Source organism: Tupaia chinensis, unplaced genomic scaffold (assembly GCF_000334495.1).
Source record: "Tupaia chinensis unplaced genomic scaffold, TupChi_1.0 Scaffold143584_1, whole genome shotgun sequence".
Classification (NCBI taxonomy): domain Eukaryota; kingdom Metazoa; phylum Chordata; class Mammalia; order Scandentia; family Tupaiidae; genus Tupaia; species Tupaia belangeri.
Window position 1 is genome coordinate 780,130 of NW_006203430.1, and position 24,921 is coordinate 805,050.

Below are 24,921 nucleotides of genomic sequence, written 5' to 3' on the forward strand. Positions count from 1 at the left end.
AAACAAGAAATGTGGGGGAAATATCAACATAAGAATTTAAAATATGTACCTTTAGTCTTTGGTCATCAACTTCTATAATTGTAGCAACACGAATCAACCTGGGGTTTCGTTTATCTACAACTTCAAGTTTCATATTTGGCAGAAAACCATGAGGCAATCTCTGTAACATGAGAAATGCAACATATCATAAGAAATTCAACAACTCAGAGAGTCCACCAAATTTTTTCCTAAAATATTATTGTTTTAGTCTTAACATGCATATTAAAGAGCACATATGACACTGTGCATATATTACTTTCAGTTTCAGGAAACTGAGAAAAGAAAAAAAAATGGGTCATTTTAAAGATAGCTAAAAAAATAAGGGAAAATTAAATTATAAATTCATTAATGATCATAACAAAGTAAAAAAAAGGTCTTGTGTTCTTTTTGGAGAGAGATTTTTGCTTCATAAAAGATCTTGTGTTCTTTTTGGAGAGAGATTTTTGCTATAGGGCATGTGTGCTCCTCAGAGAGAGAAACAGAGAAACTACCCCCTAGTGGGGATGGCCATGCCACAATCCCTTCTCCTTCATTCTCCTCTCAGGATTTTGGGCACACACACAAATGCACCCAGAGTGAGTCTTAAACCACCAGGTTAGAAACTCAAACAGCAGTCAGCCATGTGGCAATCCAGTGATTTAAATACTATGCCACCTGCTGCCCCCAGAAAGGTTCTTATTATAGTTTATATATTAGTTTAGGTTCTTTTTTTACGACATTAACCTTATAAATAAAGAAATTGTTGACAGAATTATTCTCATTACCACTGGAGCATAAAAACCTTAAAATATACTTAGATTAAGAACTATGCAATTGCAACTGTTATACTGTTTTAAAGTCATGCCACGATTTAATTTTCAGCCATACTTTATGCTGTTGTTACTTCATCTTTAATGTAAGAGGACTGAACTGTGTTAAGTTAAAGTTTCTTTCAAGTCTTAAAATGCTAGGAAACGAGTCTATTATGACAGACATATAGGCAATAATACAATGGAGCAGGAGAAAGGACATTGGGACTTACCAACTCATTAAAACTATGGAAAGCTATCAAAAAATCAAAATCAAAAGACAACTCTGACCATTTTTATAATTCGCCAACAAGTTTCACTTTGAAAGTTATTACACATAAACTTGTTCAACCGACTTTATAGGAAATAAAAAGGTATTGAGTTCTTCAAGTCTAGAAATGGCAATAGGAAAATAAAATCCTACTAACATATAATGGTCAAATCTTTGTCCAATATTTGATATGTTTCTCTCCTGCTTATGTGGAAGCCTATTGTTTTTCCAAAGCTCATCATTACTCCTACTAAATGGAAAATATGTACAATTAGGTCTCTGAACCCTGAAAATCTTTCTGTTTTTCCCAAGTTCACAGTCCTGAATAACCAAGGTAAATGTTGTAGATGCCAAAGATACATACTTGATTGAATCCACAATAACCCTGTGACAGAGCTTGGAAGTTTCCTTTTCACTAAATCTTTTCATAATTTCATTTTCGTTTACTCTTTGAAGAGTAAAAAGTTTTTGAAAGAAAGCAAGAGAGAGACTACCAGTTTCTGGGAATTTTTATTTATTGAACTTTTGCAATTCTTACAACCCTTTGGAGCCTTAGTTTATAACCCTTTCAGTCTTAATTTAATATATATATATATATGTATGTATATATTCTTGCTTTCTTCCAAAAGTGAGAGGGACAGCATCCACAACAGAGCCTTGATGTCGCCATTACCCCCAGGCTCAGCCAGTCCAAATCATGGGCACACACATGCCCAGCATACTCAGAATGGTCTCCAGACATGGACCTGAAACCGTCCCATGTGGGTCAGCTTCATAGAGCAAGGCACCATCTGGCCTCAGCAGCCCTTCTTAATTTTATTATACATCTTCCACCAAATCCTGCCTATTACATAAATTGTATAAAAACTGGCATTTTTTCAAACCCCTTTTGATCCTAGAACACTTTTAGTAAATAAAATCATATGTATAAGCCCAATATACAAAATTATGATTAAAGTTGCATTATGGAGCGTAGAGCACTCAATTAAACTTGAAAGGGAACAGAGGGTAAAAATTACTGTTTAGAACATAAGTATCTGACTATATTATCTATGTAGTTTCTTTTATACTTTAATTTATAGTTAGTTCAACTGTGGAATAAATGCATAAGCACTCATATTTAAACTTTAAAGATCAGTATTCTAACAAATGCTAAAAGAAATGTTTCCCTTAAAATAAATAACACTATATTTACAAAGACAACATACATGTCACCTATTTATTATGTGTAGCCAATATTCAAAGGGTCCCTAAGAAAGTGATACTGTGAAAGTTCGGAGTTTCTAGTCAGGACTAAAAGCAGTAGAACCACTAGGATGCAATCATTAGCAGTTGATGAGGTACTCTGATTAGTACCTCTGGTGTCAGGGAAGGAAATTATCATCTATATTTGTATATGGGAACAACAGCAAATGAGTCATCTGTTTTGTATTATTAACTAAAAGCAAAGCAAAGCAAATTGGTTATAAAAAATGTCACTTGAATTTAAATAGAAAAAACTAAAATAATTTAAAACTACCAAATGAGGAGTCAACTCAACACAGATACTGTTGAAAGGTAAGAGTATATATTTATTCAGAACTTACCATTTTAAAAACTTTGGCAGGAACTGCATTAGCTTGAGTAGCTTCCAGATATTCTGTCCAGGAAAAATGGTCTGGATCAGGATAACCTGAAAAAAAAAAAAAATATATATATACACACACACACACACACACACACACACATACACATACATACACATACAGACAGACATTTATATATATAAAGATTACTCAAATATTTTGTTTACTATATATTATAAAGCATTTGATAACACTTACTGCTATTGAACATTCACTATTTAACAGACCCTGTACTAAGAACTTCATGTATCATCTTACTTAAATCCTAGGGTAATCTCTAAGAGGGCTGAAAGGCAATTCCTGCATGCAAGAATGGCTGTATGCAGGAACAAATGAATGAATGAATGGTTCACTCATTCAGCAAGGTCAAGCAGATTGATCAAGGTCAAATGGCAATGCAAGTAATTAACACAGCCAAGTTCCCAAGCTCCAAAGACACCTTAGAAGTATGAAAATACTTCAGTTATCTGTCCTCAAACCATGAATTAGGGGGAAAAATAAAAAAGAAGCCTCTGAGATCTTTTCAGTTCTTTCAATATTTCTACTAGAGTTTTATTCTCATAATCAAATCTTTTAATTACAATTTATGAAATTGCTATTTATCATTATGATGTAAAAATATATAATTGTCTCGTATGTTTCTGTCTCTCCTTTTTTTTATAGTTTGAGTGTATGTGTCCTCTTCAGGGAGAAAGAGAGAGAGGAACAGGATCACACTGAAAAACCCTTTTTCCTCCCTTTCTCCATCTTGTTGGGATTTGAGGCTTGCAAGCACGCATACCCAGCATGTTTTTCAAGCTGCTGGGGTGAGGTTTCAAACTGTAATGGGCTATGCAAGATCTTGCTCCCTCAATCACTAGACCAGAGAACCAGCCCACATGTTTCTCTTCATATTTATGCTCTTTTATTCTAATTACATTTGCCAGAGGCTATCTATATTGTGTAGTTTTCTTTTTTTCTTAAGGAATAAATACTTAGACTTATTCATCAGCTCTTACTGTTTTCCTTTATCTTTTCTAATTATTTCAACTGTTGTTTTTACTCTTATTACTCCCTTTTTTCTTAGGTTTTAGACTTGTTTTGTCAAATTGAATTGTAAACATGATTTGTTTTCATTTTTTTTAAATAATAGGATCATTTAAGTCTATAAACCTGCCCTTGTTATCGCTGAATACAACTATAGACAGGGTCTTTATTTAGGGTCTTTACACCATAACCTACTCCAAGCTTCAACTGGTCAGGATCACAGGCCACACACACATGCCCGACAAGTACAGGGAGACTTTAGGAAGTAAACCTGGGATCTTCCAATATGGCTTCAGCATCATGGAACATAGCATTATAACTCTGTGGCCCTGTGACTAGTCAACAACAGCAACAAAATATTTTAAGTGTTGTATCACACTTTTTAAAAAATATAATGTCAATATACATAATACATCAACTTTATTATACAAAAACCTGATTTTTATTTAAGCAGAAGGCCAGAAGTGGTATGCGAAAGTCTCTAAAATAACTATTTTCTGTACAGTTTTCTAGTATTTCTGAAATATTTTCTTTCATTTTTAAACTTCTTACTAAAATAGATTTAAGAAAAAGTAAACAAATCAAATGGACAGCCTAGAATTGTCACAGAACTAATTTACCTGTGGAACCAGACCCTGACTGAAACCAGAACTCAATAGAGCCCCAAATCCTCTCTCTCTCATACAACCTTCTACCACATTACTCTCCTCTAAGAGAAATCTTGACCCTGATTTCTAGCCTAGAAACGAGATTTGCATCTTCTACTTTTTTATATATAAACGTAATCACACAGCATGTGCTCATTTATGGGAAATGTCTGCTCAGCATTCTAACTGTGAGTCATAAGATTATTGTCTGCAGACGTTCATGTTCATTGGTTGTATAATATTCTACCATGTGACAATTTGAAATGTCTCTGCTCAGCATTCTAACTGTGAGAGTCATAAGATTATTGTCTGCAGACGTTCATGTTCATTGGTTGTATAATATTCTACCATGTGACAATTTCCTAATTTATTTATCCATTCTACTTATGATAGTCAGTTGGGCAGTTTCCTTTTGAAGGCCACTATGGAAACTGCTCCTGTGAACATTCTAGTATATGCTTTTCAGTGACCAGAAGTATCCATTTCTGTTGGAATGTATCCAGTAGTAAAACTGCTGGATTATGGGGTACTTTGCTACCTATTTTAATGATTCTTTAGCATATATAATGTTTAGTAGGAATTACACTTTTCATTTAATACAGAGAAAATTTCTGTTTTGAAAACATTTTATATTTTGCCTCTAATCTTTTGTTTGTTTGTTTTTGGTTACAAATAGTGGCATTGCAGGGTAACCTCTAAATCTGAGGTGCTCTGCTCATTTCTGGGACCAACATGAAGACTGAGCAGTCCCAAGTTACAACCCGTCTCTTTCAACTAACCTCCCTGATCCATAGCTAGAAAGGTAAGAGACAAAAAAAAAAAAAAAATTCCCCCTATATTCTCGGGTCTTTTCCCCCTTTTTCTTCCTCTCTCTCTCTCTCTCTCTCTTCTTTTTAAATTGTTGTTTTTAACCTTTTCTTTTGCTAATTCTTTAGTCTCCTCTCCCTACAAAGAACAAGGGCATTGTAGGGAGACCTCTAAATCTAAGGTGCTCTGCTCATTTTGCTTGCAGCATCTGCATTGTTTTTTCTTTTTGTTTTCTTTAATTTTTTTCTGTCTATTGTCTTTTGTTTCTCTCTTTTCTTTTCTCTTTTCTGTTTGTATTTTCTTCTTCTCCTATCTTATTGCATCATTTTTCTGCTTTGTTTCCACATAGTGAGAGTACAGACAGATTTATGTGCATAGCAGCCGAATCTGTGAATTTGGATAGGCTTACAGCTGCACAAAGGCAGAAATTCCTCTTCATAAGTTTGAATTCAAATCTCTCTCTGTGGATACCACGTTGCAAAACATAGTAGAGGAGAGAAACTGGCACAGAAGTACCTCACACAAAAGGAAAGTGCATGAGCTTACAGTTGCAGAAACCTCCAACAAATTAGCTAAACATGAATATACGACCCAATGACTAAAAATCATAGAAGAAATACTGCAGGGTGAACAGCAGGACAAGGCTGCAGAAAAAGTGTGGATCATCTCCTGCATGCTTCTGAACTCTCAGTTGAAACACTACAGCTCAGCCCAAGTGCACTTGTCCTCTAGAAACCAGGACTTTGTAATATCCAGTTCCAATGACAAAACTGTAGGTAGCCTGGTGAGTGTCAAGGAAATGGACCTGCAGAGAGACTGCAGAGCACCTATTCCAGCACAACTCTGAACACTCAGATTTAACTTCAAGAAATTAGTAAGAAACATATAATCCATCAGATGACCAGAAGCCACTGCAGAAGCACAAGAAATATGAGAAAGCAAAAAAATCTCTCCCTCAAAGGAAAAGAACAATCCCTCACCATCCACAGACAATTCAACAGAACTCGTGGATATGTCAGATAAAGATTTCAGAATATATACAGTAACTAAACTAACAGAGATGCAAGAGAAGAGAGACAACAAGTTCCAGAAGATGCAAAAGGGACAATGAGTTCCAAGTTGTGAGGAAGTTCTTCCATGATCTGAAAGAAAAAATACACACCATAAAAAAATTAAAATAAAAATAAATCAATTGGACTGTTAGAGATATAGGCTGTAATGCACGAAATCAAAACCTCCCTTGAAAGTATTAAAAGCAAATTAGGTCATGCAGAAGGTCGAATCTCAGATGTAGAAGATAAAACCTCTGACCTTGAAAAAATCACCCAAAAGACAGAAAATAACTCAAAAACTGAGAAGAATATACAAGTAATACTAAATACCATTAAACACCCAAACATCAGGACAATCAGTATCCTAGAAGGTGAAGAAACTATGAGGGTATTGATAATCTATTCCATGAAATCCTGGAAAAAAACTTTCCAAACCTAGAGAGGTGGTTGAATATCCAGATCCAAGAAATACAAAGGACCTCAAATAGAATCAACCCAAGAAGATCTTCTCCAATGCACATCATAGCCAGATTGATTGAAACCACAGACAAAGACAAAATACTAAAAATTGGCGAGAGAGAAACATCAAGTTACATACAAAAGTTATCCCATCAGGCTAACACAGGACCTCTCATCAGAATCAATGCAAGCAAGGAATGAATGGGAAAATATATTCAAAGTGTTAAGTGAAAAACAGTTTCAACCAAGAATTAACTATACCCGGCAAGACTATCCTTCAAATGGACAGAAAAGATAAAAACATTCTCAGATAAACAAAACCTGAAAGAACTTACTAACACCTGACCAGCTCTTCAGGAAGTTCTGAAGAGAGTGTTATACTAGGAAAACTAAAGAGAGACACATAGAATTAAGAGAACAAAAAAGAGCCAAGAAAAGGGTCAACTTAATGGTAGGAATGAGTCCAGAAACAGCAATAATAATGTCAAATGTTAACTTCCAGAATTTAAATGGAAAGATCCAACCACAGTAACTGCAAATTCAACAGAAGAGAGGTTAATTACATGAGACTGTACAGGAGAAATAGAATTTTATGACATTTGAGTAAAACATTACTGATTTTCTCCTTTTCTTTGTTTTCCATATTTAAGGATTTTTGTCTTCTTTTGAGCTGTTGCTAGGTTCAGCAATTTGCTTAATATTTTTGGAAATTGAAACATAAACTTTTCTTACTTCCTGACCCCTCTGGAATTGGAAAATATCTGTAGGTATTCCTTTTTTGTGGCAGAATGATTATTTGCATAAATTCAATAATATCTGTTGCCTTGCATCAGAAATTTGAAATACCAGTTATTGACAATGCTTCAACTGGAATGTTATTTCTGAAGATATGACCAGAAAGAACCACGGTCGACTAGGTGGGAGTCCAGTGACATAGCCATTACGCTAACTGCTGGTCCTGAGAAATGTTTTAATCTCATATAATCCCACTTATCTATTTTTGTGATTATTGCCTCTATTTGGGGGGTCTTATTTAAGAAGTCTTTGCCTTTTCTGATGTTTCCAATAGCTTCCCCTGTGCCATTCACCAGAAGTTTTATACTTGGAGGTCTTAGGTTTACATCTTTGATCCATTTTGAGTTGATTTTTGTTAGTGGTGAGAGATAGGGGAACAGTTACATCCTTCTGCAGGTGGATATCCAGTTTTTACAGCACTATTTGCTAGAAAGATTTTCTTTTCCCCATTGGATTGCTTTTTGTGAAGAAACAGTTGGCTATATGTTTTGGGATATATTTCTGAAATCTCCATTCTGTTCCATTGGTCCAAATACCTGTTTTTGTGCCAATACCACGCTGTTTTGATTATCAAGCTTGGTCATCTATTTTGGGATCGGGAGTTAGTTGCCTCTTCTTCTCCACTCTCCTTGTGCATTATTGCTTTGCCAATACAGAGTCTTTTATAATTCCAGACAAATTTTGTAATTATATTTCCTAAATCTGTGAACAATATCTCTAGTACTTTGAATGGAATTGCATTAAATTTGTAGGTTAGTTGGAAAGGATCGACATTTTGATCGTATTAATTCTTCTAATCCAAAAACATGCAATGTCTTTCCACATTTTGTGTCATTTTCAATTTTTTTAATTTTGATGCTGTAATTTTTTTTTTCATAGTTTTCCTTGCAGAGGTCTTTGACTTCTTTGGCTAAACTTATTCCTAGATATCTCACACCTTCTGTGGCCACTGTAAATGAAATTGCTTTCTTCAGTTCTAACACAGTCTGCTCCTCGTTTGTATTTAAAAATGCAATTAATTCTTGTAGTGTGATTTTTATATCCTGTCATTTTACTGTATTCATTCATCACTTGCAGGAGAGTTTTGTTTTGTTTCTTCTGGCAATCATTTGGATTTCCTATGTATATAATCATGTAATCTACAAGAAGAGATAATTTCACTTCTTCTTTCCCTATTTGAATGCCTTTTATTTTAGTGTCTAGTTTGACTGCACTTTCTAAAACTTCTAGTACTATATTGAAAATGAGTGAAGGATGTAGGCTGTCTTTGTCTTCTTCCTGTTTTATGATGTAAGCTATGATTTGTCATATATGGCTTTTATTGTGTTGATAAATGTCCCTTCCATGCCAGTTTTGCTGAGAGGCTTAATTATCAAGGGATGTTGTATTCTATCAAATGCCTTTTCTGCATTGATTGATATGATCATATATTTTTTATCTTTCTTTCTGTTAATACAGTATATTACATTTATAGTTTTGTGTTTGTTGAAGCATCCTTGCATCCTGGAATAAAGCCCATCTTGTTGTGGTGTATATTCTCTTTAATGGGTTGTTGGATACATTTTGCTAGTATCTTTTTGAGAATTTTTTGCATCTATATTCATCAGAGGTATTGGCCTATAGTTTTATTTTTTTATTATGTCCTTGTCTTTTTTGAGGATAAGTGTGATGGAGGTTTCATAAAATGAATTTTGGAGGATTCCTTCTTTTTGGATCTTTAAAATTAGTTTGAGCAGAATGGGGTGTTAGCTCTTCTTTAAAACTTTTGTAAAATTCGGAAGTGATGCCATTGGGACCTGTGCTTTTCTTTGTTGGAAGGTTACTTAATCAATGTTGTTGCTTGTTATTGATCTATTCAGGCTTTCTATATCTTCCTAATTCAATATTGGTAGATAATATGTGTCCAGAAATTTGTTCATCTCATCCAGGTTTTCTTGTTTGTTGGTGTATAGCTGTTCACAGTATCCTTGAAATATTGCCCATTATATTTCAAATTTGATTTATCTGATTCCCTTCTTGGTTCTTCTTAATTAGTCTAGCCAATAGTGTGTCAATTTTGTCTATCTTCTCAAAGAGCCAGCTTGTGGATTCATTAATTTTCTGCACAGTTCTTTTATTCTATATTTCACTTATTTCTTTTTAAATCTTTATTATTTCTTTTCTCCTGGCATTTTGTTGTTGTTGTTTTGTTTTGTTTTCCCACTTCCCTGAAGTGTGTTGTTAGGTTATCTATTTGCCACCTTTCCTTCTTTTTCTTATGCGCACTAATTGCTAAGGACTTCCCTCTTATGACTGCTTTTACCGTGTCCCAGAGGTTGTGGAAACTCATGTACTCGTTATTATTGGGTTCAATGAATCTTTTGATTTCAATCTTAATTTCCTTAAGGGTTGTGAAGTCAGTCAGGAGTAGGTTCTTTAGTTTCCATATTTGTGATTTTTGACTTTTTTTCTGAAATCAATTTCAAATGTAATTCCATCATGGTCAGAAAAGATGCTGGATACAGCTTCTATGTCCTTGAATTTGTAAAGGTTTGTTTTGTGCCCTATCATGTGGTCAATCTTCTAAAAGGTTCCCTGCTAGGGTGAGAAAAATGTATATTTTGTGGTTGTTTGGTAGAAAATTCTATAGATGCCTGTCAAGTCCATTTCATTCATGGTGTCATTTAGATCTTATATCTCTTTCTTTATTTTTTGTCTAGATGATCTATCCAAAGAAGATAGTGAGGTATTTAGATCCCCAGTGATTAATGTGTTGCAGTCTATCTCTCCCTTTAGATCTAACAGTCTTTTTTTTTTCCCCATGTATTTGGGTGCTTCCAAGTTGGATATATAGATATTTACAAGTGTTATTTATTTTAATCACCTACTAAATGGACTTTTAAAATTGGTTACATTTACTTTCACATCTAATTTGTTTTATCTAACTTATGTAAGCATGTCCTATGCTGAATTTTTTTAACGTTTTATTAGGATTTCCTTTGCTTTCTGTTTTTTATATATAAACTATACTATATATCTCATGTTCCACTAATAATTTCACTTCTCTCCAAGAAAATCAACCTCTAACTGGCTTCTGTTTATTGGTAACCATGGCTTTAAGTACTTCATTCATGTTAAGCCATTGATCATGTGCATCTACCTGTAAGGTCACTTTTTTTTTTTTTTTCAGAGAGATATTTTTGCTATAGTGTATGTGCACTAAACGGAGAGACAGAGAGAAAGAAAGCGAGAAATCACCTCCCGGGGGGATGGTCATGCCACAATCTCTTCTCCTCCATTCTTCTCTCAGGATTTTGGGCATGTATGCACATGCAACTGGCATGAGTTTTAACCTGTCCAGTCCAGGACTCGAACCACAGTTGACTATGTGAAAGTCCAGCAACATAACCATTATATCATCTGCTGGTCCAAAGTGTCACCTTTTTATATTTATTTTATAAGTGAGGCTCAGAGCCCTTCAGTAGTCTGCCCAGTGTTATACAACAAAAGTGGAAGAAATGGGATTTGAATAATTATGTTGGGATCCATTACCCATATACTTAAATCGCAGCTTCCCCCTAGAATTAAAAACCCAGAGCATTCAATCCCCAAGATGACCGATCCTTTTAAGTCACAGGACTTAAAAGTTTGAGCTCCTCCTAGAGGTTTACAGATAGTATTACAAGGGTTAGAAGGCGGGAATCTGGAGGGCTGGATTGGTGGCGCCTTAGCTATACTGTATAAATATAAATATTTATTCATATCTCACTTCATTTTACACTACTTGGAGTTTAAAACCTCACAGATGGACATTCTTGAAGTTAAATGAGATCCAAGAAATAGCTTTGGCCATGGTTGGCTGAACCGAACCAAAGGGAAAGTGTCACAGAAATTGAGATCTAGAAACTATAGATCTAGGGCAGCCCTGCATTTCCCCAGGGCGCAGCGAGTCCTTGGGAAGAAAGATCAGGTTTTTAATTGGAGAAGAGTCAAAGTACATTAAAGATAGGTTAAAATATACCTAGGTAATGCCATTCCAATGACTTCCTATATCACTCAGAGAAAAAGCAAGTTCTTACAAGTAACTAACAGGCTCCTACACAACTTGGCTCTGTTACTACTCTGACTTCATCTCCCTCTCTTTACTCTTGCTGTAACTAGCACAGCAGACATCCTCCCTCAAGTTTTTTCACTTGCTTTTGCTTTGCCTGGAAAGTTCTCCTTAGATGTCCTCTGTACTGGCCACCTTATTTCCTTTAAGTTGTTGCTCAAATGTCACATTCCACATATTCTTCCCTGAATTCCCCATATAACATGGGACCACCCTCCCAATATATATATATACTCTTCTTAACCTTGTTACTTGCATAATTTTTTCTCCTATAGCACAATCAACACGTAGCATTTTGTATGATATATATATATATACATATATATATATATGCATTATTTTTCTTGATCCATTAGAATATAAGCTGTGTTAGGATATTATCTGTTCACTGCTATTTTCTCAGAGTACAAAGTAGACGCTAAATTCATATTTGGAAAAAAATCTTTGAATGAGTGAAATGTATTTCCAGAGAAGTTTGCACATTATAATGTAGTACCCAAATGACAGAAAAGATGTACAAAACCATATTGGTCTAAACTCAAAATTCTAAATGAACTCTGATGCAGTTGTTTACCTGCTTGGTGGTATTAGAGGTACCCTCAGAACAAAATGATGTCAATATATCAACAATGGCTAATGTTCCAAGTAGCACTGAAATTGGATGAAGCCAAGAGCAGGCCATCTGATTTGTGGCATCTGTATGAGACAACTGCAATACTTCTAAATTGTTTGTCCCACCTATGAAAGGCCATCTTAGGTGTGAAATTGGTGTGTGATTGGTTACAGACTCTTTATAAGAACATCCTGGATAATTTTTTTCCAGATACTATAGCTTAGCAGTAACACATATTTGCCACTGGAAAATTCTTTCTATAAACTGAGAAAATGAATAAATAGCACAAGCTCTTCAGTTCCTGACATCTTCCTCTGGGTGACCTGTCTCATGGGATCTAGAGAAACAAAACATGACAACCATAATTGTACCAGTGGCCAATTTAGGAGCTAAAAATCAGGTGTCTTAAGTAATGGATAATAGTTCCATTTAATAACCAGCAATAAAATGGAATCTTCTAAGAGTATTATCAAGGAGAAGTTTCAATTAGAATTAACAGAATATTGATCCTAAGTATACATGTAAGAAAACACATCATCTAATTTATTTTACTAATGAGAAAAGTGAATCCTGTCCCCCCCCCCCCCGAGAGATTTTTGCTATAGGGAATGTGCACTCACTGGAGAGACAGAGAGTCAGAAAGTGAGAAATCACTCCCCAGGAAGGATGGCCATACCATAGTCCCTTCTCCTCCATTCTTCTCTGGGGATTTCAGGCGTGCATGCACAGGCACCTAACATGAGTTTTAAGCTGCCAGGTCCAAGACTGGAACTGTGGTCGACTACGTGGGGGGGTTCAGTGATGTAAACATTATACCAACTGCTGGTCCCTAACCCTGGCATTTTAAGTGACTAGGCCAAGGTAAGACAATGAGTAATGAAATCAAAGCCGGAACCCACATCTTCTGATTTACAATGTACAGACATCAAACTTCTTCAAAGCTGCTCATGGTTTACTGAGTACTCTCTAGGTTGCTGGGCCCAAAGTTTAAGAGAAAGCACTGACAGAGCTTGAACAAGAATTATATGGCATGTGAGATAAGCACTGACGGGCTTTTATCCTCATGTTAAGAACCTAGCTTTTATATTTTTTAAATTATTTATTTAATTTTATTGATTATTATGATTATTTTTAAATTTGCCATAGGGCACACATGTCTTCAGAGATCAAGAGAGAGAGAGAAAGAAAGAAAGCTACCAGGTCCAGGACTCAAACCACAGCTGGCCATGTGGGAGGCCAGAACCTCAACCACCATGATACCTGCTGGCCCCAAGAGCCTAGATTTCCTAAGAAAATCCCATTTATGAGGTTCTGTTTCAAGGAGGTCTTACTAATCCAATGACCAGGCTCCCCAGTGTTAGAGACTGAGAAAAATTTACAACTGACTGAAAACTACTGTCCACCAATAAGTTCTAGACATAGAGAAATGCTTTGGACAAAAACAAGTATAGCAGCAAGTGATCGCTATTGTTCCATGTTAAACAGTGGTATACTGTTTAGTATAAGATTAAAGAAAGATAAGACATGAAAACAATCAGATATATTGATCACTGGTAAGCTTATTTGTCACCCTATTTTGTTTTTAAAAAACACACTAAACATGATCTCATATTTATGGTACTTTAGATGCTGTCAGACTAAGAGAAAATACTTGCAAAACACATCTCTGACAAAGAATTTGTGTTCAGAATATACAAAGAACTCTTAAAACTCAGTAATTAGAAAAAAACAGTTCTTTAAAAATGGAAAAAAATATTAGAAACACATTTTATCCAAAGAGATATGGATAGCAACTGAGCACATTAAATGGTGCTTAAGATCATTAAGCATTAGGAAAATGTAAAATTATAACCATACTGCAACAACATGACAGACTTTTATTAAAACTAACATTTTCTTTGTTTGGATTTTCATCCTTTATGTTTTTTATTATTTTTTATTGACAAATAAAAGTTGTGTATATCTATGATATACAATATGGTGTTTGGAAAAATATATACAGAATGACTCAACCAACCAATTAGCATATACATTTCCTCACATGATTGATTAGTATGTTGTGGTGAGAATACTTAAGATGCACTCTCTTAGCAATTTTCGAGTATACAATATATTATTATTAACTGTAGCCATAATGATATACAATAGATTTCTATAAATTATTGCTTCTAACTGAAATGTGCATCCTTTGACCAACATTTCTACAATCCACCGCCTCCCACCCCAGGCTCTGGTAACCAACATTCTAGTTTCTATTTCTATTTCTATTTCATCAATTTTTTTTTAGGTTCCTCATACATGTTACATCATGCAGTATTTGTAATTCTGTGCCTGACTCATTTCACTCAATATAATGTCCTTCAGGGCAAATTAGAAAAACTAATTTTTTTTGTTTTTTTTTTAAGAGAGAGATTTTTGCTGTAGTGCATGTGCATTCACCAGAGAGACAGAGAGAGAGAGAGAGAGAGAGAAAGTGAAAAATCACCCCTGGGGGGGATGGCCACATTCCTTCCCTTCCATTTTCCTTCTGGGATTTTGGGCACAAACTCACATGCACCCGGCCTGAGTTTCAAGTCACCAGATCTGGGACTTAAACTATAGTTAGCAATGTGAGAGTCCAGTGTCTTAATCATTAAGCCACCCACAGGCCCCAACATAATATTTTGAAATTGACAATGACAAATATTGGTGTGGATGCAGAGCAAGTACAATTCTTATGTTCCTAACGGGAATACAAAATGGTGCAGTCCTGATGGAAATAAGTTTACCAGATCTTATAAACACAAGATCCAGCGATCTTTCCCTGAGGATGTTTACCCAAGAAGTGTTTGCCGGAACACAAATGTTTAGAGTAGTTTTATTGATAACAGTTAAAAACTAGAAATGACTAAAGTGTACGTGGATTGTGTGTTTCTTTATTCCATGTTACAGTATGTTCATAAAGTGGAATGCTATTTAACAGTGAAAAGGAACTCACTGTCCCCACTCCACAGACAACACAGCCAGCCTTACAGCACAGGACCCACCCTCACGCTCAGCCTACCAATACATACATAACACAGCTCAGAGAGTATGTTGAATGAAAGAAGCTAAACACAAAATCTACATAGAGTATGATTCTACTACATGACATTCTGGAAAAGGCAAAATTTCAGGAACACACATAAGATCAATGGTTTCAAAGGTTTAGAGGTAAAAGGAAGGAACTGACTGCAAAGGAGCATAATAAATTGCTTTTGGAAAAGTTATTATGCAAGTTCGTGCTACAGTGTTTACAGGTCTCTATACAGTCATTACACACATTGAACTAAACATCTCGTAAATATAAATTTTCTAATGTAAACTATATCTCAATATATTTGATTTATAAGAAGGGGGAAATTCTGTAACAATTTAAAAATCAAATAGAAGTGTCAGAGGATAATATTAAAGAAATCTTCTATGAAATGTAACAGAAATAGAGAGATAAATGGGGCAGAAAGCGTCTATCTTCCAAATAATAAAACAAAACAGATAGAAAAAAGGGTTAAATTTATAAACAATTTAAAACAAATTTAAAATTTTATTTTTAAATTTTTAGTTTAATTAATTTTTTTTGAGAGGTTTTTGCTATAGGGCACATGCCTCACCAGAAAGACAGAGAGAGACAGAGAGACAGAAAGTGAGAAATCACCCCCCCAGGGGGAGTGGTCACGCCGCAATCCTTCTCCTCCATTCTCCTCTTGGGATCTTTGGCATGCACGCACACACACCTTGCACGAGTTTAAGCCACTGGGTCCGGGACTTGAACTGTGATCAACTACAAGGGAGTCCAGAATCGTAGCTATTATGCCATCTGCTGGTCCCAAATTTTTTATTTAAATTTGAAACAAATAAAAATAATGTTTTAGAAATGAAGGACAAGTTTTTCCAAACTGAAAGTCCACAAAATATTGAACACAATGAATGGAAAAAAGGCTTTTCTATGGTATAATCTTCTCTTTATTTTATACAACTGGTGATAAAGAAACCAAATGCATCTAAGAACAGGAAGTAGGTCAGGATAATCATCATGTAGAAGGGACCAGAAATGACTTTAAACTCTTAGCCTGAAGCTAGAAACCAACTGAGTAATGACTTCAAACTTCTAAGGAAAATATGTTTTTAACCTAAATTCTATTCTGATGGAATATGAGGATGACTTAGAATTAAGAAACACAGACTACACAGACAAGAGAGGCAATTATTAACTCAAGGGAAAACAAAAATTGCTGAGGAAAAGAAATGTAATCACTAGAAACTCTAATTCTTAAAATTTACATACTAATAACAAAAACATTAAATATTTTTATATGAAGTACTATAAGGGGAAGTTAGTGTTAATAGAGCTTAAGAGATAGTACCTAAGATTAGAAAATGTAGCCGCATAGCAGTATTAGCAGTTACAAACACACACTTGAACATGGAGATAAATTAAGATAAAAAGTAACAGCAGTTGTCCCTGGTGAGAAGAGAATGCTCTTTGATATTTACAATACCTCTAATACAACTATGCATATGAATATTTTTCAATTTTTATTGTGATGAAATATATGTGACAAAATTTACCATCTTAGCCATGTTTACATGTACATATCAATGATAGGGCACATGCCTCACCAGAAAGACAGAGAGAGACAGAGAGACAGAAAGTGAGAAATCACCCCCCCAGGGGGAGTGGTCACGCCGCAATCCTTCTCCTCCATTCTCCTCTTGGGATCTTTGGCATGCACGCACACACACCTTGCACGAGTTTAAGCCACTGGGTCCGGGACTTGAACTGTGATCAACTACAAGGGAGTCCAGAATCGTAGCTATTATGCCATCTGCTGGTCCCAAATTTTTTATTTAAATTTGAAACAAATAAAAATAATGTTTTAGAAATGAAGGACAAGTTTTTCCAAACTGAAAGTCCACAAAATATTGAACACAATGAATGGAAAAAAGGCTTTTCTATGGTATACTCTTCTCTTTATTTTATACAACTGGTGATAAAGAAACCAAATGCATCTAAGAACAGGAAGTAGGTCAGGATAATCATCATGTAGAAGGGACCAGAAATGACTTTAAACTCTTAGCCTGAAGCTAGAAACCAACTGAGTAATGACTTCAAACTTCTAAGGAAAATATGTTTTTAACCTAAATTCTATTCTGATGGAATATGAGGATGACTTAGAATTAAGAAACACAGACTACACAGACAAGAGAGGCAATTATTAACTCAAGGGAAAACAAAAATTGCTGAGGAAAAGAAATGTAATCACTAGAAACTCTAATTCTTAAAATTTACATACTAATAACAAAAACATTAAATATTTTTATATGAAGTACTATAAGGGGAAGTTAGTGTTAATAGAGCTTAAGAGATAGTACCTAAGATTAGAAAATGTAGCCGCATAGCAGTATTAGCAGTTACAAACACACACTTGAACATGGAGATAAATTAAGATAAAAAGTAACAGCAGTTGTCCCTGGTGAGAAGAGAATGCTCTTTGATATTTACAATACCTCTAATACAACTATGCATATGAATATTTTTCAATTTTTATTGTGATGAAATATATGTGACAAAATTTACCATCTTAGCCATGTTTACATGTACATATCAATGATTTTAAGTTCATTCATATTGTGCTACCATCACCACCATCAATCTCAATAGCTCTTTTTATCTTGTAAAACTGAAACTTGACATTCTTTAAAGAACTATTCACCATTCTCCTCCCAACTCCTGCTAACTACCATTCTACTTTATGTCTTTATGATTCTGACCACTCTAAGTACTTGCTATACGTGGAATTACACGGTATTTCTATTTTTGTGACTGGCTTATTTCATAATGTAGCATAATGTCTTCAAGTTTCATCTATGTTGTAACATGTCACAAGTTCCTTCCTTTCTTTTACCACATTCAAAAAAACAACTGAAAATGAGTCAAAGCTTTAAACATAAGAGCTAAAACGATAAAGCTCTTAAAAGAAACATAGCACAAAAGCTTTGCAACATTGGATTTAGAAGTGATTTCCTAAATATGACAGCAAAGTTAGAGGAAACATCAACAACGAAAATTAGACAAATTAGATTTAATGAAAATTAAAAACTTCTGCACATCAAAGGGACAGTATCAACAAAATAAAATGCCACCTACAGAATAGGAAAAAATATTTGCAAATCATATATCTGATAAGGTATTAATATACAGAATATATAGATAACTCCTAAACCTCAACATCAAAAAAAACAAACAACCCAATTCAAAAATGGGATGGGCTTGCACACACATTACTCAAAGAAGCTACATGAATGGTCAATAAACACATGAGAAGAGACTCAACATCACTCTCACTTTTGCTCTGTCACTCTCATTTTCTAAAAAATGGAAAAAAAAAAGGAACAGAGACCAAAAAATATTGCATAATGGAAGATACAAAAGAGATATAACAAATGCAACATGTGATCCTGGATTAGCTCTGTATGTCTTCCTGTCTATTTATTTGGGTTTTATTAAAGGCTATTATGGGATGACTAGCAAAACTTTCATTTAGGCAACTTAATCTAAAAATATTTCAAATTTCAAACAAAGTAAAATTTATTAGAAATCAACCTGAGCCTATTCAAAGTAACTTCTCTCCTCTCCTCCTCCCCTACCTACACCCTCTAGCCCAATGTGTTACTCATAATGCTCGCAATTCTTAAGTGTGGTGAGAACTTCCTGCCATCTTGCTTTGTGCATACTCTTCCTTCTATCTAATGCTCTTTTCCAGTCCATTTCTTAGTTAAAATTTTGCATCCTTCAAAGATTAATTCAAACACTACTTCCAATGTGAAGCCATCCACACAAAAAGTTGGAAACAGCATCTCATTTTCCAGTATTCCCAGCACTCCACTAGCAGATTTCTGTTACCCTCAGAAGTCCATGTGAAACGTGGTGAAAAGGAAAAGAAAAAAAGCAGTTCTCCAAGTCAAGTCCAGGACTTGCTACCAAATCTTGACATACCATGACAGAGACCTGAGACAAATTACCTAATCTCTCTGGATGTCAGTCCTTAACTACGAAACTGAAATAGTTGATGAAAAACCCAAAGCTGTCTTGAAAATAGGTAGGCCTATGAAGTTATATGATATATTAGGCATTAAGAAAAATGAGATCCTAAACTGAGATTCCACTTTAACCCACTATGATGGTTGTAAATAAAAAGACCAGTGTTGGCAAAGATATAGAGAAATTATAAATCCCATATGATACTAATAAGGATGTACTGTGGTGCAGCCACTATGGAAAACAGCATGGCAGTTCCTCAATAAATTAAACTTAAAATTATTATATTACTCAGCAATTCGACTCCTAAATTCATACATAAGAAAACTGAAAATATATGTTCACACACAAAAATATATACGTGAATGTTCATAGCAGCACTATTCAAAATAGCACAAAAGTGGAAACAATCTGAAAGCCCATTGACTGCTGAATATATAAACAAATTATTGTTTATCCACCTGATAAAATACTATGTGAAAATTAAAATAAAAGAAATATGTTACATTATGGATGAATTTTAAGATAATTTTGTCCAGTGAAAGAAGCTAGATACAAAAGGTCACATGTTTTATTTATATGAAATGTAAAGGTAGACAAACCTGTACATACAGAAAGATTAATGGGCTTGGATGGATAAGGAAGGAGAAAATAGGTTGGGGAATAATAATTAAATGGTTCATGGCTTCCTTTTGGAGTGATAGAAATGTTCCTAAATTGACTGTGGTAATAGTTACATAAACCTTTAAATATACTGAAAATCACTGAATTGAATTGAATTATATATTTTAAATAGATTAATTTTATAGTATATGAATTAAACCTCAATAAAGCTATTTTTATAAAAAGAGAATTAGATAGATAGATAGATAGATAGATAGATAGATAGATAGATAGAGATAGATAATATCCCTTCCTTCAAGGTAAGCATCATACTTATTCTTATTCAGTTCCCTCCATTTTAACAGCTTAGAAGCCACCAATGACATGTTTCTAAATTCAGCTGGAGTTTAGCTGCAGTTTGCACTCCAATGTAAACAGCAATCTGCACTTGGACAAAGGCATTCTATGCAGAGCTATCCTTCCTGGGGACGTGGTCCTGCTGTCAGGCGGACACCCTCATAGCCATCATGGCTCTACAGGCTTCCTGTCCACCTGCCAGAATGCACAGGAGACTAGCTGGGTATAGGGTTCTCTTACTGACTACCGGGCAGATTTTCACACATAGAAAACTGTTAAAAAAAAAATCTTTTCAGCACTGTTTAAACTGGTAAACGAGATACCCAAGCAATATAGAATAGTGGGAATTTATACACACACACACACACACACACACACATTCAAAAAAATCAGGATTATTTTTAAATTAGCAACACGATTCAAAATACTGTAATTAAAAAAGCAAGAAATGTAACTTTTTTGTATTTAATATTCTTTAATAGATGAATCTAATTTTTAACTGCACAGAGTTGGCTTACATTATCTACCACCTAAGACTGTGAACCTAGGTGATCTTACTTCAACAAAAGGATTAGAATTACCCCTATTTGTAAGGAGTTGGTTCTTAACTGAACGCTGCCTGCTCCTCTCAGTAGATCAGGATCTTACTGTGAGGCCCAACAACTCTTACAGAGAGAGCTTTTATTCTTCAAACATTAAGGTTTGTGTTACTAGGATTTTTTAATCCATCTTTTTGTAACTTCCAACTAAAATTCCAGCAGATTGCTTCTCCTAGAAGAACAGGAGATGTTGCCATATATGTAAAAGTCTTCTCTAGAAAAATATTAAATAGAACACCTAACATGTCAAGTTGAATTTATATCAGTGAAAAACATCTTTACATTTTATAATTTACATGTTTTAAAACTGACCTCTCTTTCTCTGAAGAGGCTCTTTTATTCTGGAATCTATGAGAATTCGAGTATACACCAGGGGCAACTGTACAGATCAGCACATACTGTTCTACTTTCAAGAGCTTTAATTGCTCTCAAAAGTGCAATTATACACATGCAGGCACGTACACACACACACACACACACACACACGCACACACACAGCTGTGACAAATACAGCAAACACATTTCTTCTAACAATATAATTGAAACCATAAAATACAGTTCAAAATAAAAATCCATAGGCAAAAATAATGTTTAAAATATAAATTCACTTTAAGTAAAATAACTACAACTAACACATCTTGGAGGAAAATTAGAAATAAATCATTCAAATAGGCAATGCTTAATTTCTCATATATGGTTTTAAATTTTAAATACTTTTATACTAGTTTCAAACTCTAAAAAAATGTTATACACCTATATACATAAACAAGGGGACTACAAAAATTTGAGGAAAATGGTATTAAAATACAAGTTTATTTTAGTGCAAAAAATTTTAAATCCACATATATAACTCTTTAATAATACACATTCTCTACGAACTTTTTAAAGGCTCCTTCCTTATGTATTGGTGTGTGTAGAGTGACTATTTCATATCCACAATGATTTCAGATTTCAGATTTTTTCAGATTTTGGAGTATGTGCATATACATATATACATCTTGGGAATGAGACCTAAGTTTAAAAACAAAATTCTTTTATGTGTCATATATACCCTGTGGTTATTTTTATAGAGTATTTTTGTATTGCAGTGTTTTGACTGTGACCTGTTACATGAGGTCAGATGTGGAATTTTCCACTTGTGGAAGCATGTTTGGTGTTCAAAAAGTTTCAGATTTTGGAGCATTTCGGATTTTCAGATTAGGGACATTCTGTATCTACATATAAATAACTAAAATCAAGCAGTACAAGTATAAGCCTTATCTTAGATAAGAGAATATCTGAAGATTATCTAAGTTGGTTTGCGTTTAAAAATCTAATGTTTAAACTCCTACTTATGATCTACCTGAATACTCAGTATCCTATTATTCAACCTCAGGGTCCCCTTCTACTATTACGGTTTTAAACATTTCTTCTTTTAGGGGCCTACCATATTTGGTGTACTTAGGTTTTCAGACAAACCTACAGATCATCAACATTATAATTCATCAGAAGTTTTAAATAATTCTATTTATCACTAAGTTTTGTCCTCACCAAATTTTTGTTCACAGTTCCTTTTAATATGTCTTCATTATACTCCGCTATTTCTTGCATACCTTGATTAAATGGCTGATCTACTTAACTTCCCATTTTAAATATCATCATTTCAAAAGAAAAGTTGCCCAAAGTTCAGTGAAGGTCACCATGAAGTACCAACCTCAGGCAACATCATAAGAAACCCTTCAGGATACAATAGAGTCTCTTCTAAAGACAAATGGTCATATTTTGGATGAATATATGTTATACAACTAAACTTTCCTATTTACTGCTCCTTCTGTTATTCCTTAACTCCCTGCCTCAGGTAGTCTATTAGGAATAAAACATTTTAAAAGAGTGGGTGAGATTTTGAATATACACACAAAATTCTCAACAAAATACTAGCAAACCAAATGCAGCCACATAAAAATACACACACATACACACACGCAAACAGGAAGACCAGTGAGATTTATCCCAGGAATACTATCAGTAGATTTAGGATATGAGAAGCAATCAATATCACCACACCATATTAACAGAATAAAGGACTACCTTTTGATGATTAAAAGAAAAAACTTAGCAAGCAACAGTGGTGTGTGCTGCTAAGCTTCTATGCTTTATAGGCTGGGACCACATGAGCGATATGGGTTTGATTACTGGTCTAACCTAAAGGCCAGCTGCAGTGGCACATGGTGTAAACCCAGCGATTCAGGTGCCTAAACCAGGAATATTATGAGTTTGAGACTGCCTGGGCAACATACCAACACTTTATCTAAAAAAGAGCTGGTGTGGTGGCATGTGCTTGTAGTCCAAACCACTAGGGGGCTGAGGCAGGAAGATCATAACATAGTGAGCGAATCTGTCTTAAAATGAAACAAAAGCCAGCAGGTGGTATGGTGTTAAAGATGCCTGCCGGATTCCCACATGGCTAATTGTGGTTTGAGTTCTGGATCGGGCAGCTTGAAATCTGCTGGCACTTGTGCATGTGTGCCCCAAATTCCGATATGAGAATGGATGACATGGGAACTAGGAGATGGCATAATGGGTTATATTACTGGATTCCCATGTAGATGACCACAGTTCGAGTCCTGGACCCAGCAGCTTAAAACTCATGCAGGGGTGAAGGAGTGTAGCATGTGGCATAGCAGTTAAGGTGCTAGACTCCCACATGGCCTACCACGGTTCAAGTCTGGGACCCAACGGCTTGCTTTCTCACTTTCTCTCTCTCAGTCTTTCTTAGGTGAGCACATATGTCCTATAGCAAATCTAAAACAACAATAGTAATAATAACAATTAATAAAATAAAATTACAAGCTGCCTGGAACATCTCAAGGCACCTGGCGAGCAAGGGGGCATGCTGTGCCCACTGCTTCCCTTCCAGAACCCCAGTACAGGACCCACCCAGACCCCTAGGCAGCTTGTGTCTTTGGCGGCAGCTGCCTGGCACATCTCAAGGCACCTGGCGAAATCACGATGCACGGCGCACGACTTTTTCTTTATTTCCCTATCTTCTCCCTTCTTTTCTCTTATATTATCTTCTCTCCTTCTTCTTCCATTTCGCCAGAGGGACTAGCTAGGCCTAGAATCGTAGATGTGAACTTTTCTAGTCATATAAAGTTATATTGGTTCCTCCTTTCTATGGAACCAACTGTTGAAAAAGGAGATTCTCCTCTTCAGATACCTGACTATAGTATCTTTTTTGAGACCCCATTACTAAAAACAATAGAACAGAGACTTCAGCAGATGTCAGTTCCCAACAAAAGGGAAAGACACTCCTAGTCAGTGAAACATTGGCCTGACAGGTACTTAAAAGTCAGTACATCTTCCAAATGGCTAGAAGTAGAAGAGCCTCCGGTGAGCCTCCAGTATGAATAAACAAGGAAATACATCTCCATCAAAGGTACAGAGTAACTCCCCTCCATCTTCAGGGCTAATGGACGATGTTACCAAGATGTCAGACAAAGAATTTCGAACATTTATGGTGAACAAACTCTTCGAATTGGAACAGAAAAGAGATAATGAACTACAGGAGATGAGAAAGTCATTCCAAGATATGAAAGAAGAAATGGACACTCTGAGAAAGAACCGGATGGAGCTATTAGAGATAAAGTCTGGAAGAGAGGAAATCAAAAACTCCCTTGAAAGTATCAAGAGTTGATTAGATCATGCTGAAGATCGAATCTCTGATGTAGAAGATAAAAACCTCTGACCTAGAAAGAACCACAAAGAAGATAGAGAAAATAACTAAAAACAACAAGGATAATATACGAGAAATACTAGATTCCATAAGACACCCTAATATCAGAATAATTGGTATCCCAGAAGGAGAAGAAACCAATAACGGCATGAAAAATCTATTCCATCAAATCCTGGAAGAAAATTTCCCGAGTCTAGAGAGGCACTCAAGTATCAAGACCCAAGAAATACAAAGGACCCCAGTTAAAATCAACCCCAGAAGATCTTCCCCAAGGCACATCGTAGCCAGACTGTCCAAGACCACAGACAAAGACATGATACTAAAACTGGCAAGAGAGAAACGAGAAGTGACATACAAAGGTCATCCCATCAGGCTAACTCC

The 24,921-nt window shown here is 35.2% G+C and overlaps 1 protein-coding gene across 1 annotated transcript in view; it reads right to left on the minus strand.

The window, feature by feature from the left end:
* L3MBTL4 (L3MBTL histone methyl-lysine binding protein 4) overlaps positions 1–24,921 on the minus strand; it is a 494,670-nt gene that overhangs the window by 288,044 nt on the left and 181,705 nt on the right. Inside the window, exons 11-12 of the mRNA XM_006164002.3 lie at positions 2,685–2,770; positions 50–160 (exon numbers count right to left, since the gene is read on the minus strand). Of these exons, the coding sequence (XP_006164064.1) occupies positions 50–160; positions 2,685–2,770 (197 nt within the window). The remainder of the gene's footprint in view (positions 1–49; positions 161–2,684; positions 2,771–24,921) is intronic.